This window comes from Papio anubis, chromosome 18, assembly GCF_008728515.1.
Source record: "Papio anubis isolate 15944 chromosome 18, Panubis1.0, whole genome shotgun sequence".
In the NCBI taxonomy this organism is placed as follows: domain Eukaryota; kingdom Metazoa; phylum Chordata; class Mammalia; order Primates; family Cercopithecidae; genus Papio; species Papio anubis.
In genome coordinates this window covers 13,631,681-13,646,869 of record NC_044993.1, presented here as the reverse complement: position 1 = coordinate 13,646,869, position 15,189 = coordinate 13,631,681, and the positions used below count along the sequence as shown (strand labels likewise).

Here is a 15,189-nt window from a genome sequence, read left to right as displayed (position 1 = left end):
AACTTGGTCTATTTAAAAATATAATAAGGTCACCTTTTCCCTGTGGTTATATATAACCCTTGATTTGTGTGCCTTCTTCCTCTTTATTGTATTAATTTTAGTTGTTTTAAACTTAAGAGTCCCTTAAATCATTCTGTGTTCTGTTCTGCTACCATGCAAAAATAGTACAATCTATTTCCTGTTGATTTCTTGAGTACTTGGTCTCTCTTCTCCATTGCTTTAAAAAACCAATTCAGTAATGCAGGTCTCAAGTGCCTATCTATCATGCTGCTACTTTAATATTTCACTGTATAATAGTTAAACAGCGACTCAGTCTGATTTGTGTTTCTTAGAAGTCAAAATTGGACCTCTGTTTGTTTAGTAATTGATGGACAATAATTTTCTTTTTTTTTTTTTTTTTGAGACGGAGTCTCACTCTGTCGCCCAGGCTGGAGTGCAGTGGCCGGATCTCAGCTCACTGCAAGCTCCGCCTCCCGGGTTCACGCCATTCTCCAGCCTCAGCCTCCCGAGTAGCTGGGACTACAGGCACCTGCCACCTCGCCCGGCTAGTTTTTTGTATTTTTTAGTAGAGACGGGGTTTCACTGTGTTAGCCAGGATGGTCTCGATCTCCTGACCTCGTGATCCGCCCATCTCGGCCTCCCAAAGTGCTGGGATTACAGGCTTGAGCCACCGCGCCCGGCCAATAATTTTCAAATAAATAAACAGTATGATCAGTGTTTAAGGCTGACTTCATGTTTAAGAAGAGTTTGGTCTATACCCCTTTCCAGTTGATGAAATAGCTATGTTATTTTTTTCTCTGATCTTTGAAGGTAACATTCTAGTTCTATTTATGTTTTGGGGAGATTCCTAAAGAATTAATAAAAGACTCTAGTGTCTTTCAATCACTCTTTCATGACCTTCAAATACAGTTAATTTTCTATTATTGAAAAGTTGATTTTCTAGTTTACACATTTTCTATTCCAATTTTTCTCTTTTAAGTTTTTAGTCATCTGACCTCAGCAAAAATTCCGCGATTCATAGTTTAACTCACAGAATCAGTTTATCCCGAAAACATCTTCCAGGGACAAATCTCTACCACCTCCACAATTATCTGCAAGTACCACCCACAGTATAAATAACTAAAACATTCATTTCCATGGTACAATTCATTTCCAGGTCCAATTCAATATGCACTGAGGTTATTTATTTTCAGAGAATAGGTTTATGGAACCTACTTGTTCTTCCTGTTAAACAACCCTCATGCTGCCATCTGCCTCAGAATCACCTAGGGACCTGTATTCCTGTTCCAGGTTAGAATTCCAGAGATTATAATTTGGTAAACATTAGGCCAAGCCCAGGAAGTTGAATGTTGAATGTTTATGGAGATCCCAAGGGATTCTTTTCCATTGGTTCCAATATAACTGGACCATAGAGCGCAGTTTATGCTCTTGAATATTTGTCTTGGTAATTCACTTGGGGGTGTGGAGGACATTGTTTTTTCAAGTGACAACCCCTCAAAATTTGACAAGCCTCAGACTCCTGGAACAGGGGTCGGATGCAGGGATAAGGAGAAGATACCAGGAAAACCGGAATATATTACCACGAGGGGTGTGTGTGTATATGAAATATGCAATGATAGAAAAAAGTTTGCTGCTCGAGAAGGTAAAGCATTTTTACAATTTAGTTGACACCCTTCTCAGAGGCTGTAGCGGATCAACTCCCTCTCTTGCATGTCTTAGAAATCATTCAAGACCCAGCCGTGATACAAAAGCGGAGCTCTGAAGACAGGCATGAATAATTGCATCTCAGGGTTGTGTGTCTTCTCCAATTGACTATCAGCTCTTTCAAAAAAACAAAAAGTGTTCTTTGTTTTTATGCATCACTGTGTCTTCCACAGTATTCACAGAAAGCTCTTCATAAATACGTGCTGCAGGAAAAAAGGCAGAATACACATTTTAGGAACACTGCATCTGACACAACTCCCTGAAAGATATTTGAATATTTTCTATTGCAAAGCTCTTAATTCCATGGGAGATTGTATTTCTGAATTGTGTAAATAAAGCAAGCTATACCTACGGGCACAGGGAGAATTGATATGAGAGTAGGGCCTACAATCTTTTCAAGTCTCTTCTTTCCTTGATTCTTGCTCTAAATGTGAAGATTTGAGATGGAGGTATTCACTGAGGGGGAATCAGGTCACCAACAATTGCTGTGGTAAGTCAGCTTGGGTAGGAGCTGACAGACAGAGGAAAAGCCACAGAACCCACAGATGGCTTGAAATCATCCTTGCTGCATAACCTGGCAATGACATTGCTAATTAAGGGTTTTTGTGTACTTCAGCAATTCATTGTTATTTAAAGAGTCACAAATACACCAAATGTACTTATTAAACTATTTTTTGCTGTGTACCTTTTCCTGCCCAATATTCTAACAATAAATCCTAGTGCTAGCATTAGTAGTCGTTAATATTCATTGATTGCTAATTGTGTGTCAGCTTCTAAAAACTAGGCAGATAAGCATGCATACAACAATCCTAAGAAGACTATACTATAATTCTCATTTTACAAATGAGACAACAGGGACAAAGAGGTTAAGTAACTCACTGTGATAGAGAGGATAATACCTACCTAATATGTTAGTCCCTGAAACCTGTGAATATGTTGTGTTACCATGGCAAAAGTGCTTTGCAAATGCAATTAACTTAGGGATCTTATAATGGGGAGATTATTTTGGTTTATCCAGGTGGACCTGATATAATCACAAGGGTCCTTATAAAAGGGAAGTAGGAGGCAGGGAGAGAGGGAAAGAAGAGATTTGAAGATCCTGTGACACTGGTCTCATGAAGGAAGAGGCCACAAGCCAACTGATCAAAGGTAGAAAAGACAAAGAAATGGATTATTTTTTAGAGACTTCAGAAGGAAAAAACTCCTGCCAACACCTTGATTTTAGGACTTCTGAATTCTAGAATTGTAAGATAATAAATTTATGATGTATTAAGAGACTATGTTTGTGGTTATTTGTTTTACAACAACAATAGGAAGCTGTCTTAGTCCTTTTATGTTGCTATAACAGAATAGCTGAGGCTAGGTGGCTTATTAAAAATAGAGGTTTATTTAGCTGATGGTTCTGCAGGCTGGGAAGTTCAAGAAGCATGGTGCTAACATCTGCCGGGCTTCTGGTAAGGGCTTTTGTAGGGTCAAAGCAGTGGAGAAGGTCAAAGGGGATGTGGAAAAGTGCAAAAAAGCAAAACCTGAGGGGTGTCCTGCTTTATAGCTACATACTCTTGCAAGAACAAATCCATTCTCATGAGAACTAATCAGTCTCATGAGAATAGGGATTTACTTGCTACCCTGAGAACAGCCACAAACCATTCATGAGGGATCTGCCTCATGGTCCAAACCCTTTCCACTGGGCCTCAACTCCCAGCACTGCCACACTAGGGAACAGATTTCAATATGAGTTTTGGTGGAGACAAACCACATCCATAACGTGGCAGAAACTAATATACTTGCCCAAGTGAGAGTGAGGATTCAAACGCACACAGACTAGTTGCCTTAACTACTATGTCAACATGAAATATATATTATTACAGACAACTGAAAAGGGGGCTAGAGTAAAAAGAGGGAAATTTGTCAGAACAATTTGCAACTGTTGTCAAAAAACTAGAATACATACCCTGCCCATAGTGAGCCAGTATATGACAGAGCCACATTATTAATCTTGATAATAACCCAATCATTAAAAATATAGAATGTAAAATATGTATAATATATATGTAAATATATAAAACCTCAGTTAATAAGAATACTAATGAACAAATTCACTGTTAGAAAAATAATTCTTATTGATTTCAATCAAGCAACATGTCTCCTTTTACATCTTTAGACTGTAGGTCTTTTGCTGTTACAAATTTTGTTAGGTTCAGATTTCACATTTTTCCTATGGACAGTTTTCTAATACCTATACTTTTCCTATTTATACAACTCAACTGTATACAAAAGATTATTTTCCTAGCTTGGGCAACATGGAGAAACCCCATTTCTGCCAAAAATACAGAAAAATTAGCTGGGCATGGTGGCAAATTCCTGTAGTCTCAACTCCTTGGAAGGCTGAGGCTGAGGTTGGAGGTTCACTTGACTCTAGGAGATCAGGGCTGCAGTGAGCTGAGATTATGCCACTGCACTCCAGCCTAGGTGACAGAGGGAGATCCTGTCAATAAATAAATAAATAAATAAATAAATATTAAAAATTTTCCCAAAGGTATTTACAAAAGATAGGAATAAATATGATATTGACTGTCAATTTAAATATTAATTTTATTTTGGATGCTTTGTTTAGTGTTTCTGAAGTAAATATTGATTTGTACTAATTTTGGTAGTTCTGTTTACTCATATTAGATCTTTTATAGATTAGTACAATACAAATACATATTGCTATGAATCACCCTGAAGTTTTTTATTTTTGTATCTATTTGTATTGCTGTTGCTTTTTTAAGAGCTCAGATGTCTTAGAATCTTTGTGGAATAGTGAAAATAAATTCTGGTGATGGCTAAGATTTGATATGTTGCGTTCTTAGTCGTTGATGTGAAGTCCAAATGTATTTTTTCAGTTAACAGTGTTAAAGTAAATTTTCAAAAACATGAAGACATAATTTTCATTCAAATTCAGAATATACATATATCAAAGAAGTATTTGATTCACTAATGAAAGAATCAGAAGGATGGTAAAGCTAGTTTCAAAGAAAATTCAGGAGATTGAGTATATATATAGGAATCCAGGAAAGCAGGTTGGAATAATATTGCTCGGTAGATACATAAGAAGTTAATACCCAACAAGACAATAAATCCATAACTTTTGGAGATTCTACCAGACAGAAGCCATTTGCATCTCTACTGAGCAAAAATCTACAGATGACGTGTAAATTTATAGAATCTGGCCTTAATTATTATTCTGCAATAAATTGTAAAATCAGAATTTATTAATTCACCTAGAATTAAATAATCTTTACCTGTTTACAGGTAAAGGTTTTTTCATTTTTTATTTAAAAAAAAATAAAAAAAATATGACACTGAGGAGATGTGAAGTATTTCTTTGCTTTATTTCCATTTTTTTCTAATTTTTCTTAACAGTGGTAAGATCACTTTCAAGAGAATCTATATTCCTGTCTCTGTCACCAGCATTTTTGGACAGCTGGGTGCTGTCCAAACTATGACACGTAACTCAGTATTTTGTAATTGTTTAAGATGATTTTTTAAAGTATATCAAATGTCTTTGTGCAAATAACTTTTTATAAAAATTGCTTAGAAAAAAGTGACCTACAATGAGTGTTATATCTAAAATAATACTGTTAAAAATCATCCAGAATTTTTTTTTTCATTTTGTGAGAATCTATTTCTATATATTATGTGTGTATCCTTTGAAGTTTTCCAATACTGATAATGTACCCGCGTTGTGAATTATACTTAGCTTTTTTTCTCTGAAGGGTATTGCTTACCTGCATGGGAAATCTGTGATGTAACTGTAGCCATTTTGTTGATTTCCCTCTTTCTGTACTTTGTTCCTTTCAGGTCCCCTTTTTCAAGGTGAGCCAACCTCACTCCTACTCTGAGTACTAAATTATTTCCTGGCACTCTAGTTTCTCAGCTATCCTCAGAGCTTTCTTTTATGACAGTGAATGGGACAGTGCTGGGAAAATGTCTAGGCCTCTTGAAATTAAATGTACCAAGAGTAATCCTAGTTTATGGGGACAAGTTGTAGGACTTGAAGACTGTAGAGAGTGGCAAGATTACTGATTAAGATCTCCCTTTGCCTCGTGTTTCTAGACCTGAGAACTGAGAGAGCCGTTTATCAACTACCTTAAGTGACTCCAGCCTTCTGTTACTCTTGATCAGAATGCCTGTTACAACCTGTAATGCTTTTATGAACCTTGTTGTTTACTTGATAAATATTGTCTGTCTTCACTAAATGGAAGCACCATGAGGACAGGGGCCATATTTGTGTTGATTTTTTTTTTTTTTTTAATCCCAGAATCTGGCACACTGACTCAAATGTGATGGGTCAAATAAAGTTTTATTGAATGAATTCATAGAATTGCGTCGTTGTGTACCTGTGAAGCAAGTAGACAGTAAGAATGACAGAAAATGACAAGTGGCTTTGGTTTAAGAGTATGCCATTGCTTTAGGCATCAATGGTTTTATATGTTTTCCTCTATGCCATTTTGCTGATTGAAATATTCCAGGCGCAAAAGCTTTAGGTGCCACAGAAGATAAATATCATCATTATAATATAATAATAACAGTAGCGAAAGAGAAAAAATGTACTAGTAGGCTACAGTAACACAAGCTAAACCTTTAGTGGGAAAAATTCTCTTGGTAGCTAATTTCAAAAATAGTCTTTATCTAAAATGAAATCGTTACTGTCATAGTTGCCTTTAAGTGATACATTAACACAGAGATAACTGCATTGCTCCAAATATGTCAGCATTTAAAGTCTGTCTTATTGGAATTTTTCTTAATTTATTGTAATCTAATAATCATAGGATGCATTATTTGTATATGACACAGTTATATTTTTACCATGCACATTCATTCAGCTATGTAACAAGGAAGGATTGTTAGGCTAACATTATTCTTTCTACAGAATGCAATCTTTATTCATGTGCACTTGGTGAATGAATTCTTTATAAGCACGTTAGCAAAATGTGAAAAAATAAAACCTCTGAGTCTTCAAAAGATGGCTGCGTAAAATAGTTGAAAAAAATTTGCAAGGTGGTGTGTATAGACGTTTCACATAAAATATGATGAATAATCTGAATCAAATGCATATTTGGGCTTAAAGGAGCTACAATAATTTCGTCAAATGAAACGATGAGTAAACTGGAATGTCATTTTGTTGACTGGAAGAAGCCAGCTTACCAGTTGAAAAATAGCTTCGTATTTTATTATATTTTTTGAGCCTCTTCATTTATTACATAAGTGTGCTCTCAAGGGTAATTGCCTTAAGAAAACTTTGACTTATGAATTGTAGGCAGTACTGTCAGGATTTCCAAGTGTTATGAGTTCTTTTTTATGTCTCTTGTTCAGGTGCAACTGATTTTGACAGATGTATTGTTATGTTACTGGTATAACATGACATCTTTTTTCAGATGAACTGAATAAGAGTGATTTTGACAATAAGTAGATAAGACACGGTCAGAAAGTTGAAAAAAAAACATGTCAATGGCACAGTTATGACACAAATACCACAGAACAGACTTTATCCTTAAGTCAGGGTCTTTCCAACAATGTCCTTGAGAAGACAGAAAATAGTATTACCCTTAAATACTATCACTTAGCCACAAATGTAGTAAAATAAGACAAAACACAAAGGTCAGTTTCATATGTACTCAAAGTGGCATTTGCTGAGTCTATGCTATGTGTGTATATGTGTGTGTAAACCTCATTAACATATTGTATGGATGAAAGAATTTTGAGATATCAAAACCACTTTTTCTGAAGCCAAAAAAAAATTAACTTTAGAATTTCAAGAACTCCATTGAAAAACATTGATTGTGAAATATGCAAAGTGATTTAATGTATATTAATTATAACTCTGTTTAACGGAATAAGAAGAAATAGCCTTTAATAATATGAGAAAATGGCCAGGCACTGTGGCTCACACCTTCAATCGCAGCACTTTGGGAGGCTGAGGTAGGCAGATCGCCTGAACCCAGGAGTTCGAGACCAGCCTGAGCAACATAATGAGGACTTCATCTCCATAAAAAATAAACAAAATTAGCCGAGCGTGGTAGTGCACACTTGTGCTTCCACCTGTTCGGGAGGTTGAGGTGGGAGGGTCGCTTGAGCCTCAGAGGTCAAGGCTGCAGTGAGCCGAGACAGTGCCAGTACCACTGCATTCCAGCCTGGGTGACGAAGACCCCGCCTCAAAAAAATTATTATTTTTTTTTAGTACATTTAGGAGTACATTTGAGAAATTTAGGAGTACATTTAAAAATGTATTTCTAGATCATGAATTTTGTAAACAGGTTAGTAAAGACGAAAATGAAATCAACCCCAGGTGTCAATAGGGAATTAGATGTTTGGTGGTCATATTTTCCCTTACTGTTGATGGTCAGGAGCTGAACTACCAAGACAGTCCCTGACTTACAAAGATTCAGCTTACGGGTTTTTGACTTTACAGTAGTGCAGAGACAATATGCATTCAGTAGAAACCACACCTCAAGTACCTATCCAGCCATGCCGTCTTTCACTTTCAGGGTAGTATTCAATAAATTGCGTGAGGTATTCAACCCCATTATAAAATGGTTTTTGTGTTAGATGATTTTGTTCAACAATAGGCTAATGTAAGTGTTCTGAGAATGTTTAAGGTAAGCTAGGCTAAACTATGAGGTTTGGTGGGCTACGTGTATTAAATGCATTTTAGACTTACAATATTTTTAGCTTAAGATGGGTTTTTCAGGATATAAGTCCATCATTAGTTGAGGAGCATCTGTAGCATGTGTGTGAGTCCATATGCTGCTTTTTCTCAATATATTTAAAATGCTTTAATGGAAAAGATATTTATCCTTCGAATGCCTTCTGATATCTTTGTTTCTAGGATCAGAAGTGGTTGATCTTGATGGAAAAAGTTCCCTTCTCTACAGATTTGATCAAAAATCCCTGAGCCCAATAAAAGATATTATTTCTTTGAAATTCAAAACCATGCAGAGTGATGGGATTCTACTCCACAGGGAAGGGCCAAACGGAGATCACATCACACTGCAATTAAGGAGAGGAAGACTCTTTTTACTTATTAATTCAGGTAAAAAACTATTTGGTGAAGTGCTCAAAAATCTGATTATTTAGATATCACCTAAGTAACTTTATGCTTTTATAGCTTATCTTTTAACAGTCAAAGGGCCTTATTTTCCGATTCAAGGGCTTGTACATTTGCCAATATTGCTTTCATGTAAAAATGGTTCATATTTTGCAAATTGCACAACATCTTCATTCAGTGTTTTTTACATAGTGCTGATAGAACTGTATAGCTATTTTCTAACATCATAAAGGAAGGGATGGGTCACTGAAAGATGTTGAGGTAGTAAAAACAATGAGGTTGTAGCAAAGATAAAATTTACATAGAAAATGAGCATGCAATTGGTAATAATGACAAAAAGAATTAACAGCAGAGGAAATTACAACAAGGTTGAGAGATTATTATATTCAAACTTCAGGGAAATCCATCCTAGTGTTTGAAATGGAATGCATAGAAGATTGCAATTATTATGAAAGATGCTGGTCCACAGAAGGGAAACTTTTTTTTTTTCTCTTTAAACTGGCAATAATGGTGCTGTTATTTTTCTCCTCTTCTAAGGTGAAGCTAAACTGCCTACCACTTCCACCCTGGTCAATCTCACCCTGGGCAGCCTGCTAGATGATCAGCATTGGCATTCAGTGCTCATCCAGCGTTTGGGCAAACAAGTCAACTTTACAGTGGACGAACACAGGCATCATTTCCACGCACAGGGAGAATTCAATTTCATGAATCTTGATTATGAGGTGTGATGGTTATGTTTCAATTAATGCTGATTTTATTATGTATATGTGGTTTAGTCTCCCAAAGGCAAGTACACTATAAAGAACCCACCTTTTCAGTAAATCGTAGAACAGGTGAAGCATTTCCCAAGACAGTCTAACTCACAGTAGCAACTTTCGGTGTATAGTACTTGTACGTTCATCTTTCCCACAGTATGTAAATTGATTGTTGTCGAGGGAGGTGATCTTTTTTGCCTAAACTATGTAGTCACAGAACATCATATGTAGGAAATATTCTGCACCAAGAATCTTATTACCACAAGCAAATATAGGATGTTTGCTATGACTTCTTTGTGTTCTAGGGTATTTGTGAGCAGTACAGATTTATGAGGAGAATGTAGCAACAAACTAATTAATTATTTCATTAGCAATGGATTCGAATGCACAAGTATCAATATGTGCCGGAAACATATCTAAAATAAAATATTATGATTGGTTATGGTATTAAACAGATCAAGTTTTACCATGATATAAAGATGTATTTTTCATCAACCAATAAATATCAAAGCGAGATGTGATCAGCAACTTGTAAAAATAAAGTTCCAGTGTAAATAAAAGCCAAATGCACATACATTTGCTTTAAATCTGTATCTTAATTTTTGTGTGTGTAGGGTTATGAAAAATTGATCTATGTGTGATGATTATGGCTATACATGCTAATCATAATTAAGCAGTTTGTTAGAAAATCACTAAACAATATTATTGATGCCATTTTTCTTTCTAAGATCAGCTTTGGAGGGATTCCAGCACCTGGAAAATCAGTGTCATTCCCACATAGAAATTTTCATGGATGTTTAGAAAATCTCTATTATAATGGAGTGGATATCATTGATTTGGCCAAGCAGCAAAAACCACAGATCATTGCTATGGTAAGAGTCTTTACACGAAGACATTAGTAAAACTATATTTCTTTTTACTGCACAGTAAAATTGCTCCATTTTAGGTTCCCATTTGACATGATGTTTTAGAGGTTACTCCTATTTAAATATTTTTCTTTGATTAATATGCATATAAAAGATTGATTCTATCTGAAGGAATTGTAATTTTGGGGGCATAATTATTTTATTTTTATATGAAGTAAAGCAGTGTTTTTATGGTTGATATTTTAATTTTATTGTGATGTCATTACTCACAGGAGCCTAATTTCTTTTGCTTTTTTTTTTTTTTTTCTTTTTTGAGACGAAGTCTCACTCTGTCACCCAGGCTGGGGTGCGGTGGCATGATCTCAGCTCACTGCAGCCTTCGCCTCCCAGATTTAAGCGATTCTCCTACCTCAGCCTCCCGAGTAGCTGGGACTACAGGTGACTGCCACCACACCTGGCTAATTTTTTGTGTATTTTGTAGAGACAGGGTTTTTCCATGTTGGCCAGGCTGGTCTCGAACTCCTGAGCTCAGGTGATCTGCCCGCCTCAGCCTCCCAAAGTGCTAGGATTACAGGCATGAGCCACTATGCCCATCCTGCTCTGTGAATTTTTAAATAATATATTCCCTGACAAACTTACCAGAGGAGCATACAGAGTTTCTGGAATCAGGTAACATTCATGTATATTAGGGAGACATTTGAAAAACTTGTATTTTGCCGTAGTCATTCATGATAAATAAAAGAGACGAATAGACAACAGCATATAAGAAATACCACATGTAGGAAATCTGCACCAAGAGGTCTTACTACCACAAGCAAATACAGGATATGTTACAATATTGCATCTGCCAATCTGTCCAAAGGGCAATGTTGGTCAGACTGTATTATATTCTAATTCTATGGAAACGGGGAGAATTTAAATATAACTTTCTTGGTTAGATTTCAGTTAGGGAAGCAGCACCAACGTAAGTATTGTGAACAGTGGATCTGTATTAGGACTTGGACCTTCACAGTTTTCAGAGGAGCTACAAAGTGAATGGCCTGGCAGGGGAAGTGCAGGGTTCAGAGAAATCATTAATTCTGCCCAAAGCAATGGTGTGTGGAGGCATGTTGAAACTTACGGACATTTTCAGCCTAGGAGGGTTGAAGAGAACTTTGGCAGTTGTTGCCTGTGGGTAGCCACCACCCCTGTGTGTCCCCAGCCATGCTTCTGGGGATGGGCCTGAGCTTGCTGTTCGTCGGCAGGGCCAGCTGTGAGGAAGAAGAGATGGGCCATAGTGCAGGAGAGCAAGGACAGGCTGGAACAAACCAGCCGCTTCATGACCACCCCTCATCGCACATGATTACAAAAAAAACCTTTGCGACAAAATGTGTTGCTGGTGTTTTAATTCTAACTGTCAAATATCACCCAAGCTCTATTTTTTTGGGTTTTACTCAGAAGCAGACAAGTAAGGGGATTCTGGGAAACATGGTTTCTAGCTTAACCAGTTTGATAATAAAAAGCCGACACATATTGATCTGAATGAATTTCTTTCATTGCTTAAAATCCAAAGTACGTAAGTTTAAGTTCACTTGTCGGCAAATCCCAAAGCACATCATAAGTGTATTTATTGTTTACATAGCATTTTATTTCTAATTATGTACATTGGTGGTATTTATATGACCGTAACAGCCAGCAAGATTTTAAAATAGTTGTTTTTTTATAAAAGGGAAATTATTTAAAATAAAAATAAAAATATTTTAGATAGGGGTGTGTGTGTGTGTGTGTGTTTTATCCTTAAAACGAGTTTCTAGAAACTGCAAGGACCATTCACTCTTCATTGGCAAGAGGGTTTGCTGCTGGTAAGGTATCAGGCAGCTATCCGAATGATGCATAAGATCAAGCTGCCACTTAATGGGTACAAAAATACGATTAGAAAGAAGAGGGGCAAAAAATTCTAGTTTTCAATAGCACAGTAGGACGTCTATAGTTTATAAGGAATTATAGTATATTTCAAAATAGCTACAAGATAAGTTTTGTAATGTTCTCAACACAAAAGATAAACGTTTGAAATGATGGACATCCCAATTATACTGATTTGCTCATTACACATTATGTGCGTGCATCAAAATATCATATGTCTCATAAATATGTACAACTATTATGTATCACTAAGAAAAAAAAAGACCAAGATGCAACTGGTAAAAATGTTTCCAATTTTTTTTCCTAGATTTGATAGTCTTATCATTGCCTTTACATTATAGGGTAGCATGTTGGTTAGTGTAGTTTGCTGTTCAGCTTTTGTTATTTCATTCATTGGAACAATGTATTCGTTTGTAATAAAAGTGAGTTCACTTTTCACAGGTTCATAATAGTGCCAAATGTTTTCGTTTGACCACGACCAAATGTTTTATGCCAATGTGTGTTCTTCTAAATAAGCTTGACTTCACTGACTTTTAAATTTATATTAAAGTTGAGAAATGGAGAGAAGAGCAGAGCAAAGGGTTGAAGAACCTTTAAGAAATACGGCAGTGATTTGAATTGTCATGTTGATAGCAGGCGGTTGTTTTAAATTGTGGAAAATGTGAGATGGAAAAGCAGCCTTCAAATTCTGTTACTAATGCGATGTGAATAACATTCTGAAAGCTTTCTCTTTGACTTTCTTCTCAGGGAAATGTGTCATTTTCTTGTTCACAACCACAGTCTATGCCCGTGACTTTTCTGAGCTCCCGGAGTTATTTAGCGCTGCCAGACTTCTCTGGAGAGGAAGAGGTTTCTGCCACTTTTCAATTTCGAACCTGGAATAAGGCAGGGCTTCTGCTATTCAGCGAACTTCAGCTGGTTTCAGGGAGTATCCTCCTCTTTCTGAGTGATGGAAAACTGAAGCTGAATCTCTACCAGCCAGGAAAATTACCCAGTGACATCACAGCAGGTAATAAATGTATTCCCCAGGGCAAAGCATATGGATTTGAAAGATTTCATTATCTCTGTGGCCAAATTTTATGCGTAACCAAAAATTTCATATTTGCTTAATAAATGAATACTCGGGTTAAGAAGATTATAAGTGCTCTTCCTTAGAGGAACTTGGTTCGAATTTTCTTTTAAATATGGTTCCAATACTAGCAGTTCTTATTAACCAAAATGATAGTTTTGGGGGAACTGAAGTTTCCTTACATGATCCTGTCTCCTACTCCAGGCAAAGAACATATCCTAAGGTGACATGTTTTGGGGAAAACTTGAAGACCTCGAAATAGGCCAACAAGTTAACTAAGTGTCCCTCAGTGGAAAACTAGACTCTTCCTAACACACCTATTAGTCTTATCTGGTCTGTGAGAAAAACGGAGAGGTCTTTCTGGGATCTATATCTACATCTGTATATGAGTGTACAGTGTGAATGGTAACTTTATTTGCTGATGTCTTATGTAAAGAGTTGAATACATTTTGGGGGGATGCAAAGAGTTATGAAAGAGTCTTCATTTGGGCACTAAATGTAATTCTTCTACTTGTAGGCAATACGGTATCGTTTTAATGATTAGAAGTAATAAGATTAAGGTGACTATATGAGTGTCTGGAAAATGAATGTCTAATTTACGTCAGTGCTTTGAGTGAGGAATATTTTTTTCTCTTCATTAAAATTATATAGTTGTTGACAAAAGCTCTGCATCACATTTTTACGTATGTACAATAGCATCCAAGCCAAGCAACTAGAGGTTACCTTGGGGTAAATTACTACATTAATTTAATAAGTGATCTTTAAAAACAACTTAAAGATTCCATTGTACTACTCCTCTATATTAACTATGACCAAAAAATAGTAGAATGTGACTTAAAGAGGAGATAAAAAGGAAAAGTTAAAATACAGTTGGAAATTAAATATGAGAAAATAAGTGTACAAATGGATATACAAATGCCTATTCTTTATATGTCTTTTTGTTGCTGTACTACTATTGTAGTTTAAATATGGAACTGAGAATTCAATATTAGTTATAATTTTCAAAGCGATACTACGCTGTGACTTTTTATTTAATGTTCAAAATGTGGTAGATTTGCTGGCTAGACAAAAAGAAATAAATTAATCAGTCTCGTATTAATAATTAATAGGCCCTGAAAATGAAAGTCTAAAAATGTAAGCTTGCCATTAATGTGTCATTTATTGTGATGTATTTGACATCTTCTGAAGTGGTTATATTCATACTCTAATTTTCAGCATCTTAAAGAAACCACTTCAGTGCAACATTACTGTGGTGAGCTCCATGAAGCCAGCCTATTTCTTTTTTCTTCCTTTATCTTCTTTTTTCTGAGATGGAGTTTCGCTCTTATTGCCCAGGCTGGAGTGCAGTGGCGCAATCTCAGCTCACCACAACCTCCACCTCCCGGGTTCAAGCGATTCTCCTGCCTCAGCCTCCCATATAGCTGGAATTATAGGCATGTACCACCACGCCCAGCTAATTTGGTATTTTTTAATAGAGACGGGGTTTCTCCATGTTGATCAGGCTGAAGCCAGCCCATTTCTAACCACTTTACAAGCGTGTATAGTTAATATATTACTAGGTATAAGTCGTATAGAATACCCCATGGGATTTAAACATTTCTAAATGAATGTTTAAATTCATATACAATATCATCTGTTATAGCCGGGCGCGGTGGCTCACGCCTGTAATCCCAGCACTTTGGGAGGCCGAGGCGGGCGGATCACAAGGTCAGGAGATCGAGACCACAGTGAAACCCCGTCTCTACTAAAAATACAAAAAATTAGCCGGGCGCGGTGGTGGGCGCCTGTAGTCCCAGCTACTCA

The 15,189-nt window shown here is 36.4% G+C and overlaps 1 protein-coding gene across 2 annotated transcripts in view; it reads left to right on the top strand.

Annotated features, from left to right (window-relative positions):
- CNTNAP4 (contactin associated protein family member 4) overlaps positions 1 to 15,189 on the top strand; it is a 281,444-nt gene that overhangs the window by 165,487 nt on the left and 100,768 nt on the right. Inside the window, exons 5-8 of one of the 2 annotated variants that reach the window (XM_031658079.1) lie at positions 8,576 to 8,779; positions 9,332 to 9,516; positions 10,278 to 10,421; positions 13,065 to 13,326. In XM_031658079.1, the coding sequence (XP_031513939.1) occupies positions 8,576 to 8,779; positions 9,332 to 9,516; positions 10,278 to 10,421; positions 13,065 to 13,326 (795 nt within the window). Of the gene's footprint in view, positions 1 to 8,575; positions 8,780 to 9,331; positions 9,517 to 10,277; positions 10,422 to 13,064; positions 13,327 to 15,189 lie in introns of those variants that run through there. The other variant, XM_031658080.1, reaches the window with a different exon arrangement.